The sequence below is a fragment of the Belonocnema kinseyi genome, chromosome 6, assembly GCF_010883055.1.
Source record: "Belonocnema kinseyi isolate 2016_QV_RU_SX_M_011 chromosome 6, B_treatae_v1, whole genome shotgun sequence".
NCBI lineage: Eukaryota > Metazoa > Arthropoda > Insecta > Hymenoptera > Cynipidae > Belonocnema > Belonocnema kinseyi.
Genome location: NC_046662.1, coordinates 95,081,474 through 95,095,090, shown reverse-complemented (window position 1 = coordinate 95,095,090; position 13,617 = coordinate 95,081,474). Strand labels below are relative to the sequence as shown.

The 13,617-nt window shown below is 35.2% G+C and overlaps 1 protein-coding gene across 1 annotated transcript in view; it reads left to right on the top strand.

Moving 5' to 3' along the window:
• Positions 1–13,617, top strand: part of LOC117175506 — a 156,879-nt gene extending 143,262 nt beyond the window's left edge. The window contains exon 4 of the mRNA XM_033365214.1: positions 13,407–13,617. Within this exon, the coding sequence (XP_033221105.1) occupies positions 13,407–13,617 (211 nt within the window). The remainder of the gene's footprint in view (positions 1–13,406) is intronic.

Below are 13,617 nucleotides of genomic sequence, written 5' to 3'. Positions count from 1 at the left end.
TAATTTTTTCAAACATTTTTCAAGCTAAAATTGATCTTTTTGGTGCATAAAGTAACTTTTAAATCAATTTTTTAATTTGTCTCCAGACGCAAGAGCAGCAATTTTTTTGTACCTTAAATGTAGCTTTGAAAAAAAGGATTCAGAATTATTATTTTTTATTTTCATGTTAATATCATTCACAGAACATGTTTTTTAGGAATGCCAACTTTAGTAAAGGGTTTGTAGGAGAATTTTGAATTGTTATATCAGGTTCGACCTATTCACACTTAACTCAATGTATTTACTTATTGTGATCATTATCAATTTTGAAAACGCCTCTTACATCAAAGTCATAAGAATCATACTTTTCTTGCCTCTGTATTATTTAAAACTAATTTCGTCATAATTTGGTAAAAAAGTTATAATTTACTAACTAAATTGATTGTTTATTTAAATGTAAAATTTAATGCCCGTGATTGTAACTTGAGTACCGTTTTCAATTACAGAATCAGTCAATAACGACTCGAATTTCTATGACCCTGTTTTACCGAGTTCAAGTAAATTTTCACTGCAAGAGAAATCCTCAAAAATCATTCACTGCATTTTCAGCGGAATTCCACTAACTTACAAGAGTTTGAGATTTTCTGTACTTCCTCAAAATTTATACTAGCGGAATTTCACTGGGAACCATTATCGTATAACGTTTCTTGCTACCTCAGAAAATAAAAATTTACTGTGAAATTAGCGTCTTGTCACTGAATTTCCTGTCACGTTTCACTGATTTTCCGGAGTAGAAGAAATTCGGAAATACATTAACTCCTTAATGAAACTTCAATTAAAAAACTTCAATTTAAAAAAAAATTAAAAATGAAATCTCGTTCTAAAGCATTTTAAAGCTGAATTTCTATATGAACTTTATTTATAATAATAGTCATTATTATTATTATATAATATTCACTTCCATGTTGGTGGCAGTAGTCAGAACGCGTTCGCTGACAGGCAATGAGAGGATTTTACGGAATTTGTGTGAAAGGTGTGAGTAAATTGTGAGGGTGGATGTCTACGAGGAATGTAGGGTTGTGAGGAGTAAAGTGGAGAGATACAAATTAATTTTGCAGCGTAGTCATGAAGTCGATTTTGGTTTAGTAGAGAAAGTGAGGTTAGGTTTGGAAAGGGATCGGCATATATGTAAAATTCCTATATTGCTAACTATCTATGCTACCGTCCAATCAAGAAATATATGTCTGCACTCTAGTTTTTTGCTGGAGGCCTCTCACGCGGTGCGCAACATAGGAGTATTACATATATGGATATCGGGGGAGTTTGTGCTCAGGAGTTTGGGTCTTCAAGGGGTGCAAGGGTGGTTCTCGAAGTGTTGTAGGGTGTTAAGAGAGAGAAAAGGGTGTCTGGAAGGGCCATGAGGGGTGGAAGAAAGTGGTATAAAGTGAAAAATTGGGGCGGTAACCGACAGCAGCCTTAAGAGATATCTATGGGTGCAGAAGGTACTGCATGGAGCAGTTCCAGTGGATCCCAGCTACAGATGGAAAAGAGTGACATGCAGGAAAGGTAGGTGATCAGCGAGAGTACAGGCATTATGGGTAGTGAATTGAAGGGGAAGAAATTTTACACACGCCACGACGGTCAACTTTACATGGAACGGTGTCGAGCGTCGCGTCGAGGAGAGGAAAAAAGCGGAACTGCGAGAACGAAGGAAGAAAGCAGGTGAGAGAAAAAGCGTCTAGCATGAGTGAGGGGGAGGATCTCTTAAAGAGAAAGAGAGACAGCCAAAGAGTCTGAAGAAAAGCCCGCTAGTAAGGAAAGCAAAAGAAAATAAAAATGGAGCGGATGGAAGAGGAGAATAGGGTATGGAAGAAAAATATGGAAAGAAGACTTAAAAAGGTGGATGAGAGGTCAGAAATGGAATTAGGTGACAGGGGGTGGGGCGAGAAGATAGGTATTTGGTATATTTGGTATATTTGGGAAAGGGTCGAGAATATGATAAAAGAAAAAGGCGGATCGGGAAAGGATAAGGGCAATGGAGTTGAGAATGGAAGGAAAAGAGAAGGCAGGTAGGAGAAATAATATTTTGATAAGAGGATCGAAGCATAGGATGTGTTAAAGGCAAAGTAGGAAAGGTTAGGCTGAAGGGGTGAAAGGAAACGAAGTGTCGGTTGTAGAATTTGAGAGCTAAGAAGAAAAGTTTCGGGTAATGCGAAATAAAAATAGGATAAAGGATAAGAAGGTTTTCATCGATCACAGTTTGACGAGGAAAAAAAGAGAGGTGCAGAGAATACTGATTGACAGGGTTAGGAGGGAGAGGAGCGAAGGGAAGGCGGTCAAGGTAGGGTATCGAAAAATGAAAGTAGATGAGAAAATATGAGTATGGGATAAGGAGAAAGAGGTGTTGAAGGAAGTGCAGGTAAATTTGTTTCGCGGGATCAGGGAGTGGGGGTAAAGAGGTCAGTTACACCAGCCGCCCCCCAACCCACTCTTAATTTTTGGGTTTTCTATAGCTCACTGAATTGCGCCCCAAATGCGCTCAAATGCGCCACCGATTAAAATTCTGGCGCCAGAAAACTGTTGGAATTATATCAGGTTTTAGGCAGGGGGCTCGCGTTACGTTATACCCCCCATTTGAAAAATCCAAATTTAAATCACATTATCTTGAAGATCTTCAAATACGCTCATATGCGCCATAGAGAAAACATTTTGCGCCTAATTGGTAACCCAGTTATCAGTGATCGAAATTGGGGGGGGGGGGGCTGACGTGATTTTTCTAAACAAATAAAATTTTTCCAAATTCATCATACCTGTCTTTCATAACTTTAAATACGCTCAAATGCGCCACCCCTAAAAAATTTTACGCTAGCTAATCAACAAAGATATCATATTTTGGAGAAGGAAGGCAGTATAACGCATGTATTAAATCCTCAACAATGATGTGCAATATAAAGTTGAGGACATCGATTTATTCGTCTTTAAATGCAATCATATGCGTCATAAAATTTTGTTCGAAAATCTTGAAAATCGCCTATGATATGAAGGTAACAAAACTTTACGAATGATGACCAACAAAATAAAACGTTTTTAATCCGCATTGATGAAGTGACTTTTCTATGGGGTTTCAAATGCGCTCATATGCGCCACTTTCAAAATTAACAAAAAACCATAATCAAACCCCAAATTAACACTTGCTACTGATCCACTACCCAATGATATCTCCAAATAAACTAAATTGCAATATAACAATGTATAATGGTCTCTTCGGATAGAATTTCGAATGCGCTTATGTACGCAACTTTTGAAATTGACAAAAAACCATAATCAACACCATCACTACCACTTGTAACGATCCACTATTCAATGTTATCTCTGAATATATTAAATTGCAGTATAAAAATTCATAATTGTCTGTTCGCATAGGATTTCAATTCCGCCCATATGCGCCACTCTCGAAATTGAAAAAAAAAACACAACCAACGTGCTTATTACCAAATAACGTAAATTGTGGCATAAAAATTTACAATGATCTCTTCAGATATGATTTCAAATTAGCTCGTATGCGCCACTTTCGAAGTTGACAAAAAACCATAATCAACCCCCTTATTACCAATCGTTACCTATCCATCGTCCGTAGATATCTCCAAACAACCTAAATTGTACTATACAATTTTATAAGGGGCTCCTCGTACATGATTTTAAACATTTTTATTATTTATTTTGAGATATCATAGGATAGCGGATCGTAACAAGTGGTAATGAGGGGGTTGATTATGGTTTTTGGTCAATTTTGAAAGTGGCGCATATAACTCCATTTGAAATCCTATACGAAGATATCATTACAAATTTTTATACTGCAATTTAAGTTATTTGGATATAACATCGAATAGTGGATCGTAACAAGTGGTAGTGAGGGAGTTGATTATGGTTTTTTGCCAATTTTGAAAGTGACGCATATGAGCGCATTTGAAATCCTATCCGAAGAGATCATTATAAATTTGTATGCTGCAATTTAAGTTATTTGGAGACAACATCGAATAGTGGATCGTAAAAAGTGGTAGTGAGGGAGTTGATTATTGTTTTTTGCCAATTTTGTAAGTGGCGCATATGAGCGCACTTGAAATCCTATACGAAGAGATTATTATAAATTTTTATACTGCAATATAAGTTATTTGGAGACAACATCAAATAGTGGATCCTAACAAGTTGTAATGAGGGGGTTGATTATGGTTTTTTGTCAATTTTCAACGTGGCGCATATAACTCCATTTGAAATCCTATATGAAGAGATTATTATAAATTTTTATACTGCAATATAAGTTATTTGGAGACAACATCGAATAGTGGATCGTGACAAGTGGTAGTGAGGGGGTTGATTATGGTTTTTGGTCAATTTTGAAAGTGACTCATATAAGTCCATTTGAAATCCTATACGAAGATATCATTATAAATTTCTATACTGCAATTGAAGTTATTTGGAGACAACATCGAATAGTGGATCGTAACAAGTGGTAGTGAGGGTGTTGATTATTGTTTTTTGCCAATTTTGAAAGTGGCGCATATGAACGCATTTGAAATCCTATCCGAAGAGATCATTATAAATTTGTATGCTGCAATTTAAGTTATATTGAGATATCATCGAATACCGGATCGTAACAAGTGGTAATGAGGGGGTTGATTATGGTTTTTGATCAATTTTGAAAGTGGCTCATATATGTCCATTTGAAATCCTATACGAAGATATCATTATAAATTTTTATACTGCAATTTAAGTTATTTGGAGACAACATCGAATAGTGGATCGTCACAAGTTGTAATGAGTGGGTTGATTATGGTTTTTTGTCAATTTTCAAAGTGGCGCTTATGAGCGCATTTGAAATCCTAAACGAAGAGATAATTATAAATTTTTATACTGCAATATAAGTTATTTGGAGATATCATCGAACAGTGAATCGTAACAAGTGGTAATGAGGGTGTTGATTATGGTTTTTGGTCGATTTTCAAAGTGGCGCATATAACTCCATTTGAAATCCTATACGAAGATATCATTATAAATTTCTATACTGCAATTGAAGTTATTTGGAGACAACATTGAATAGTGGATCGTAACAAGTGGTAGTGAGGGGGTTGATTATGGTTTTTGGTCAATTTTGAAAGTGGCGCATATAACTCCATTTGAAATCCTATATGAAGAGATTATTATAAATTTTTATACTGCAATTCAAGTTATTTGGAGATATCATTGAATAGTGAATCGTAACATGTGGTAGTGAGGAGGTTGATTATGGTTTTTGGTCAATTTTGAAAGTGGCGCATATAACTCCATTTGAAATCCTATACGAAGAGATCATTATAGATTGTTATACTGCAATTCAAGTTATCTGGAGATATCATTGAATAGTGAATCGTAACAAGTGGTAGTGAGGGAGTTGATTATGGTTTTTTGCTAATTTTGAAAGTGACGCATATGAGCGCATTTGAAATCCTATCCGAAGAGATCATTATAAATTTTTATGCTGCAATTCAAGTTATATTGAGATATCATCGAATACCGGATCGTAACAAGTGGTAATGAGGGGGTTGATTATGGTTTTTGATCAATTTTGAAAGTGGCTCATATATGTCCATTTGAAATCCTATACGAAGATATCATTATAAATTTTTATACTGCAATTTAAGTTATTTGGAGACAACATCGAATAGTGGATCGTCACAAGTTGTAATGAGGGGGTTGATTATGGTTTTTTGTCAATTTTCAAAGTGGCGCTTATGAGCGCATTTGAAATCCTATACGAAGAGATAATTATAAATTTTTATACTGCAATATAAGTTATTTGGAGACAACATTGAATAGTGGATCATAACATGTGGTAGTGAGGGGGTTGATTATGGTTTTTGGTCAATTTTAAAAGTGGCGCTTATAACGCCATTTGAAATCCTATACGAAGATATCATTATAAATTTTTATACTGCTATTTAAGTTATTTGGATATAACATCGAATAGTGGATCGTAACTAGTGGTCGTGAGGGGGTTGATTATTTTTTTGCCAATTTTGAAAGTGACGCATATGAGCGCATTTGAAATCCTATCCGAAGTGATCATTATAAATTTTTATGCTGCAATTTAAGTTATTTGGAGACAACATCGAATAGAGGATCGTAACAAGTTGTAATGAGGGGGTTGATTATGGTTTTTTGTCAATTTTCAAAGTGGCGCATATGAACGCATTTTAAATCCCATCCGAAGAGATCATTATAAATTGTTTGTACTGCAATTTAAGTTATTTGGAGATATCATCGAACAGTGAATCGTAACAAGTGTTAATGAGGGTGTTGATTATGGTTTTTGGTCGATTTTCAAAGTGGCGCATATGAGCGCATTTGGAACCCCATAGGAAAGTCACTTCATCAGTGCGGATTGAAAAGTTTTTATTTTGTTGGTCATCATTCGTAAAAATTTGTTGCCTTCATATCGTGTGCAATTTTCGAGATTTTCGAACAAAATTTTATGGCGCATATGAACGCATTTGAAACCCTATGGGAAACTCCCTTCATCAGTGCGGATTGCAAGCTTTTAATTTTGTTGTTCATCACTTCATATAATTTTTTTACCTCTATATCTTGGGCAATTTTCAAAATTTTCAAAAAAAAATTATGGCACATATGGGCGCATTCAAAGACGAATGAATCCATGTCCTCAACTTTATATTGCACATCACGGTTGAGGATTTAACACCTGCGTTACACTGCCCCCCCTCCTCCAAAATATGATATCTTTGTGAATTGGCTAGCGCAAAATTTTGTAGTGGTGGCGCATTTGAGCGCATTTGAAGTTATGAAAGATAGGTATGATGTATTTAGAAAAATCTTAGTAGTTTAGAAAAATCACGACCCCCTCCCCAATTTCTATCGCTGATAACTTGGTTATCAATGTCGCGAAATTTTTTTTCTCTATTTTGCATATGAGAGAATTTGAAGATCCTCAAGATCATGTGATTTAAATTTTGATTTTTCAAATGGGTGTATAGCGTTACGCTGCCCCCCCCCCTCCCGCGTAGCACCTGATATAACTCCTACGGTTTTGTAGCACAACAATTTTAGTCGGTGGCGCATTTGAGCGCATTTGGTGCGCAACTCAGTGGGCTATAGAAAACCCAAAAACTAAGAGTGGGGGGGGGCTGGTGTAACTGACCTGGGGTAAAGTAGGATGGAGCTGTAGTGAAAGTGCCGCATGGTAACGTAGTAGGTGTTAAAAGGAAAGATGAGGATTTCCGAAGGTATATCCATGAATTTGATATGGCGGGACTAGTAGATACGTGTGTAGAGAAAAAGGAATGGGATAGAGTAGAGCCATAACTGCCAAGGTGGTACAGGTGGAAGCTACAGGAAGTGGAAGAACAGTAGGAGGGCGTACGAACGACGGCAGTAAAGATAGGAGGGACGACGTGTAAATTTGTGACCGTGTATAATAAAGATGGGATAGAAAGGATTAAAGAAAGGGTGGAAGACTTGCTAAGCGAATATTATGGTAACAGGCACTGAAGAGAGAGAATACACATGTGTGAGTAAGGAAGGAGTTTCGGTGATAGACTATGCAGTCATTAATATGCAAAGGTGGCATGAGATAAAGAGATTAACAGCGGGAGGGAGGAAAGATTCAGACCATCATTATTTAAGGATGTGGATAAGGGGGTAAGTCGCGGAAGTAAAGTGAAAGAAAAAGTGTCGTTAGGGGAGAGGATGAGCTGGACAAGGGAAGAAATAGAGAAGTATCAGGGGCAGTTAGGAAAGATACGCTTCGGAGGGAAGTGATTGAAAGATATATGACAGGATTTGAAAGAGAAATTGAAAGGGTGTGTGCAAGAGAAAATATTCGGAAAAAACAACAAAGGCAAGACAAGACAGTGGTGGAATAAGGAACGTAAAAAGATTAAAAGATTAGATTAGATTGATGTATAATTGAAAAGAACAGTAAGAAGAGTAAGGTCTGGAAAAGAAGTTGCGAATTGTTAAGACAGAAAGGGCCTGTGAAAGATAATAAATACGTTTAGGAAGTCTTAAGTGGGTATAAGCGAGATGATAACGAGTAGAAAAGATTACGGAAGTGGAAGAACGAAGGAGGCAGAGATGCAAGAGTTGAATAATGAGGATATAGAAAAAACTAGTAATGAAGTTAAGAAGATTAAAGGCGGCAGTGCTGGACGGGGTAGAGGAGGAAGAGTGGCTGTTTAGTACACAAGAGTTTAAGAAAAGGCTGAAAGAGGTAGTAAATAAATTATGGAAAGAATGGGATTCCAACAAAGGTAGAGAAAAGGATGATTAGTACAACAGTGTGAGAAAGGAGATAGGGATAGACAGGAAAATTACAGAGGGACTACATTAATAAATACGGCGTACAAAGTTTACACGATTGTGTTGGCAGAGAGGCTGCGGCAGGATATCTAGGGGAAAGGAATATTTCCGGACACGCAGGCGGAGTTGAAGGTGGGTAGGAGCACTATCGACAATCTCTACGTTCTGCAGCACGTAATGGATAGAGAATTAGCGAAGCAGGGGTCAAGAGTTAATGTGTTTATTTTGTGATATTAAAGGCGCATTTCCTTCGGTGGATAGAAGGAGGTGATGTGAGGCGTTGGAGGAAAGGGGAGTAGAGAGGGGCCTGGTCGATAGGGTAAGTGAGGTATATGTTAAAGAAGAAGGATGCTAGCAAAGAGCAAACAGGTGGAAGGGATAAGGAAGGTTAGTGGAAGTGGAAGGGAAAGACGATGAGGGAAATAGAATACAGGAGACGTATACAAAGTGGATACGGGAGTTGGCAAGGCATACGCGTAATTATATTGTGAGGAGGGAGACGGGAAGTACGAGTTTAAGGATTATAACAGGAATTCGAGCATTTAAATACGCAGAGAAATTTCCGGAAGAGGGGGGAAGTAACTGTTTAGGGAATGTTGGTGGATTAGAAGAACAGGAGAGGGGGTGGGCAAACGGAGGTCAAAAGGGAAAGGTATTTTAGAACGAATGGATTGCAGATGGATTAAGTGAGAATAATGCACAAGGAAGAAATAAAGGTATATGAGATGATTAAGAAAAACGACATGAAGAGAGAAAAGGTAGCAGGTGAGGAGAAACTAGGAGAGTCAGGGTTTAACAGGAACTATGATCTCTATGGGCTATGCCTTCCTAGGGAGAAGATGATGTATAAATTGTGTATGAAAGGGGATGCAAGGGTGCAGCCTGGTTGAAGGAGTATGAAGAAGTGGAAAGGAGTAGCGTAAGCATGGAGGTATTAATTCATGATAGGGTGGACGAAAGGGCAGTAGCATAGGTAAATAAGGTGCTGGGTATGATAAAAAAGAAGAGAAGGAAGGAGGAAGAGGAATGGGCGAGGAAAGATTGCAAGTAGGAGAGAAATAAGATATAAGGAAAATGTAAATATTTTTAATAGTAGATAAGTATTAGATACCAGTCGTGGAGGTAGAGTTTGGCAATGCGAGGGAAAGCGAGAAAGTAGGGGCATGCGTGCTAGGCGAGGTGAAGCGTGGAAGGCAAGGCTATATAAACTAGACTCTTAGAGATAATGTGTGGATGGATGTTAGTTTTAAAAAAGTTATTAAAAAAAAGGAAGTGTGAGCAAGTAAATGTTTGAATGCTAGCAGGTCGAAAAATAAAAGCATATCTATCTTATACAATATTATTTATTTCTATATGGACGGAATTGTTGTTAAAATTGAACGTTTGAGTATACCGCAGAGGCTAGTATTACTTATATTTCCATAATTCGAACGAGCAAGAAATGAGTTCGGTATACGCAAAATTACATAATATTGGACTGACCGTTAAAATAATGCAAACGTTTTTTTTTTACATTTTACTTCAGGCGTAAATTGGAAAAGGAAAATTGTAAAAATTCAAACAATGATTACCCTTGCAAAGGGTGGACTCTAAACCTGATTTCACATCCAACACATGGATGTACCGCGTATATCAGTTTCATTCTAAACAATTGCAACTCTTTTTTTTTAGTGTAAGAACGCCCGAAAAAGCCAAATTTTTAAGTTTAAATTATTTTTCACCAGTTCCTTCTATGGCAAAATTACCCGAGTCGAAATATAGGCCCTACTTTAACGCTCCAAGTGGAGGTATTCTGCCTACTTTGCGGCTGTTTACTCCACTAGCTCCTACGTAACCACTCCTAAAGATATTTTCATTCTATTTTGCTTCTATGTAAGCTTTAGACCCTACACTTTTTAGGGAATTTCGGTAGAATTTAAATGAGTTTTAAGATTTTAAATTAATTTTGAAATATAAATAATGTTCTTGAATTCTTTAAGGGCAAAATTCATATTTGTCGTGAAAATAATCATTTCCTCTACAAATTTTTTGATTTTTTAACACTTTATTGATTCGAGGATGTCGCAACACGCCGGATATTCGACAAGTTTTCTTTCTATCGTTCGCAAATCCTTCGGGAAAAATATGTATTGAGTCAGTGCCGTACCTATAAAAAAAATCAAAGTCTGATTTTACCAACACCCTGAAAGTCTGTTAAATCTTTTGAAATTTTCGGAAATTTGTGGAAACCCTTTCAAATCTATTAAATTTCTGAAAATATATATTGATTTTTTTTTAATCTTTTGAAATATCTTAAAATAGTTTTGTATTTAGTTTAAATCTTGTTAAAGCACATAAAATATACAATAATAATTTGTAATATTTCTAAAATCTAAAATCTTAGTACATATTTTATTATAAGCGTAGCAATATTTTTTACAAAATAGGTCACAAAAATTTGCAAACGGCCTTGCACAGCTGTAGGTTATATTTCAGATTTTTTTCATATACTTCAAGCTAGGTCAGCCGAGAGGCTTTAGGCGTTAGCAATGCGAAACTTATAGGGTTCGAACCCGCGGAAAATAAAATCCTTTCATAGCGTGCGATTATAAATAGAATAGCCATTGTCTAATAGTAAATATTTGTGTGCTTAAAAATGTGAACAAATATTAGAGTACAATAGTAATAATATAACAATACAAAAGATTAATTTTTTGTGGCGAATATCGGTTATGATTTTATAGCACTGTTCTCTATCGTTTTGTTAATTTTTCGTCAAATAATTTTATTCTGTACAGTGTAGAGGAAGGTAGAGTGTGGAGCATTAAATTAGAAACAAAAACTAAGCCTCTATTTTAACGCGCCAAATAGAAGATTTGGAAATTTGTGCCCATAACAGCGCTAAATTAGGGGCAAAAATCCTATGGGAATATCCTCTACTTTACAACCTTAGCCCCTACAAATATTAGCGTGAATAGTGTCAAAGTAGGGGCTATATTTTGACTCGGGTAGCGACACTAAATGCTTGAAAAACTATTTTGTTAATAAATAATAAAATTACGAATAAAACAAAAAATTCGTTTCTCAAATAAAATTATTTTATTTTGTTCATTATTATTTACTTAATATTTTAATAATTTCGGAAGTTTTTACATTTACACATTTCTTTTTTTCTGTCATTTTATAGTTACAGATATTTTATAACTACGGTAATTTGATTTAACGAATTTTCAAATTCGGTAATATCATAAACTGACGGAAATTATCCAATTCGCGAATTTTAAATTGTCAGCAATTTCTGATTTCGGGAATTTTTAAATTTTGAACATTTTCTTTTTCAAACATTTTTCGCTATCGTGAATTTTACTTTTTGAGATTTTTGAGTCGTCCCTCTATATCTTTTGTTCGTTTTTTGGGTTTCCGTGCAAGCAAAACAATAGTATGTTTCTTCTATTTAAGCTGAAGAAATTTTAGATTCGGCATATTTTTAACTTATTCTGGAAAAGTAAGCATTTGATTAAAAAAACATTCTTTTGGCACGTTTAAAAAATTTTTATTGGCACAATTTTTTTATAATTTACTTTTTCTATTTGTGTATAATTGATGAAGGCATTTACTTCCGCAGCCCGAGTTAATACGCATGCGTCCAGCAGAACTTCTGTCAGAAGTTATACGTAAATTCCCATACATTTTTGTAAATGAACATCTATTTTCATAAATTTAATCAATTTCGATACAGTTCCATAGACTTCCATGAATTCAAATTATTTTTCCATCAATTTCCATACATTGGCTAAATTATGATAATTTATGCTTATAGAAATTGATAGAAGTTTCCATAAACTTCCATAAATTGTATAGATAATAGTAATTTAGGGAAATTTATAGTGATTTACTAATATTTGTGAAATGCTTTCTAAAAGTTCTGCTGGACGCGTGAATTGTATTTGAAATTTGTGGCCGCATGTCTTTCCATGCCTTTCTTAGATTTGTCGTCCCTAGACCTACACAACTGATCAGTGGTCCATATAAGAAAAAAAGTCAAAATTTCAGCAGGGTTGTTGTGAAAAGTAAAATACGTTTCTCGACTCGTGTCAATGCCGTCCTCGCTTCGTTCGTGTGACAGACTTTCGTCTTTCTTGCATTGGCACACAATCCACTATTTCTCAATATAGTTAAGACTAGAATAATAAAAATTCCCCTTAATTAATGATGATACCGAAACTCTCTCAAATCAATTATAAAACCAATATAATTAAACAAAACTTTTATTTTATAATAAAATTATTTTAAAAGCTTTTTTGTTACTGGCAGAAAAAAAGAGTGAAATAGTACAAAAAAATTGAATTAACAGGGAAGTATCAGAGAATCAGTGTAGGCAATTTTTGAAAAAAAAAATTTTTTGTTTCAAAGCATAAAAAATAACTTATAAATAAATAAAAAAATAAATATAATGATAAATCATTATAAATCCGAGTCAAGCAGCAAAGCCTTTCTTGAACTAGTACAAATCGTGCTTCGGGGACCCCAAAAGTGTCTAAAATAGAAAACGTGTGATAACATTTTATTTTAAATGCCTGAAGTAAAATCTTTGGCTATCTATGTTTTCTCTACTAAACGAATAAGTAACCGAGGTCAAAAAAGTCGATGATGTAAGGTGTATACAAATAATAATCATACATATTGAAAAAAATTTCTTTAAAATATAATCCCTAAGTTTATTGAAATTCTTTCTTTAAGCAATTAAATGCATTTTTGTGAATTTTAGATCTTTTATTATTCTTGGTACAGCATGAGATATCCCAGTTTTCAAAATTAATTGTCAATAGGATTTCACTTGTTCCCTGATGCACTCACATTGAATATGTTTTGTTATTAGCTTCACAGAAAATTTTCTTTAGTCTACAAATTTTATTTTCATCTGAATTTAATATTTGAATATTTTAAAACGAACTGAGAGCGAATGCGCCAGGTGACGTATAAATGTAACTATCTAGTTTGCTGATTTGGAATAAATATTTCAAAATTGCATGCACCATTTAGAGATATGTACAATTGCAGCTCTGTTTCAAGTACACTTTTATTTTTTATTTTAGGCACGTCGGTGCAGCAGCAGTGCGATGTCATTGTACAACAGGATATGCAGGAAATGTTTGCGAGATTCCAACCACGCGCTCGCAGGACAGTGGTAAGGTGTACAACGCGCTCAAAACATATATCCCCTCTCCACTTTGTGGACCAACAATTTATTTTCCAATTATCACAATAATCATAGTTTGCTCTGTACTCCGCTGTTGCAAACAATAG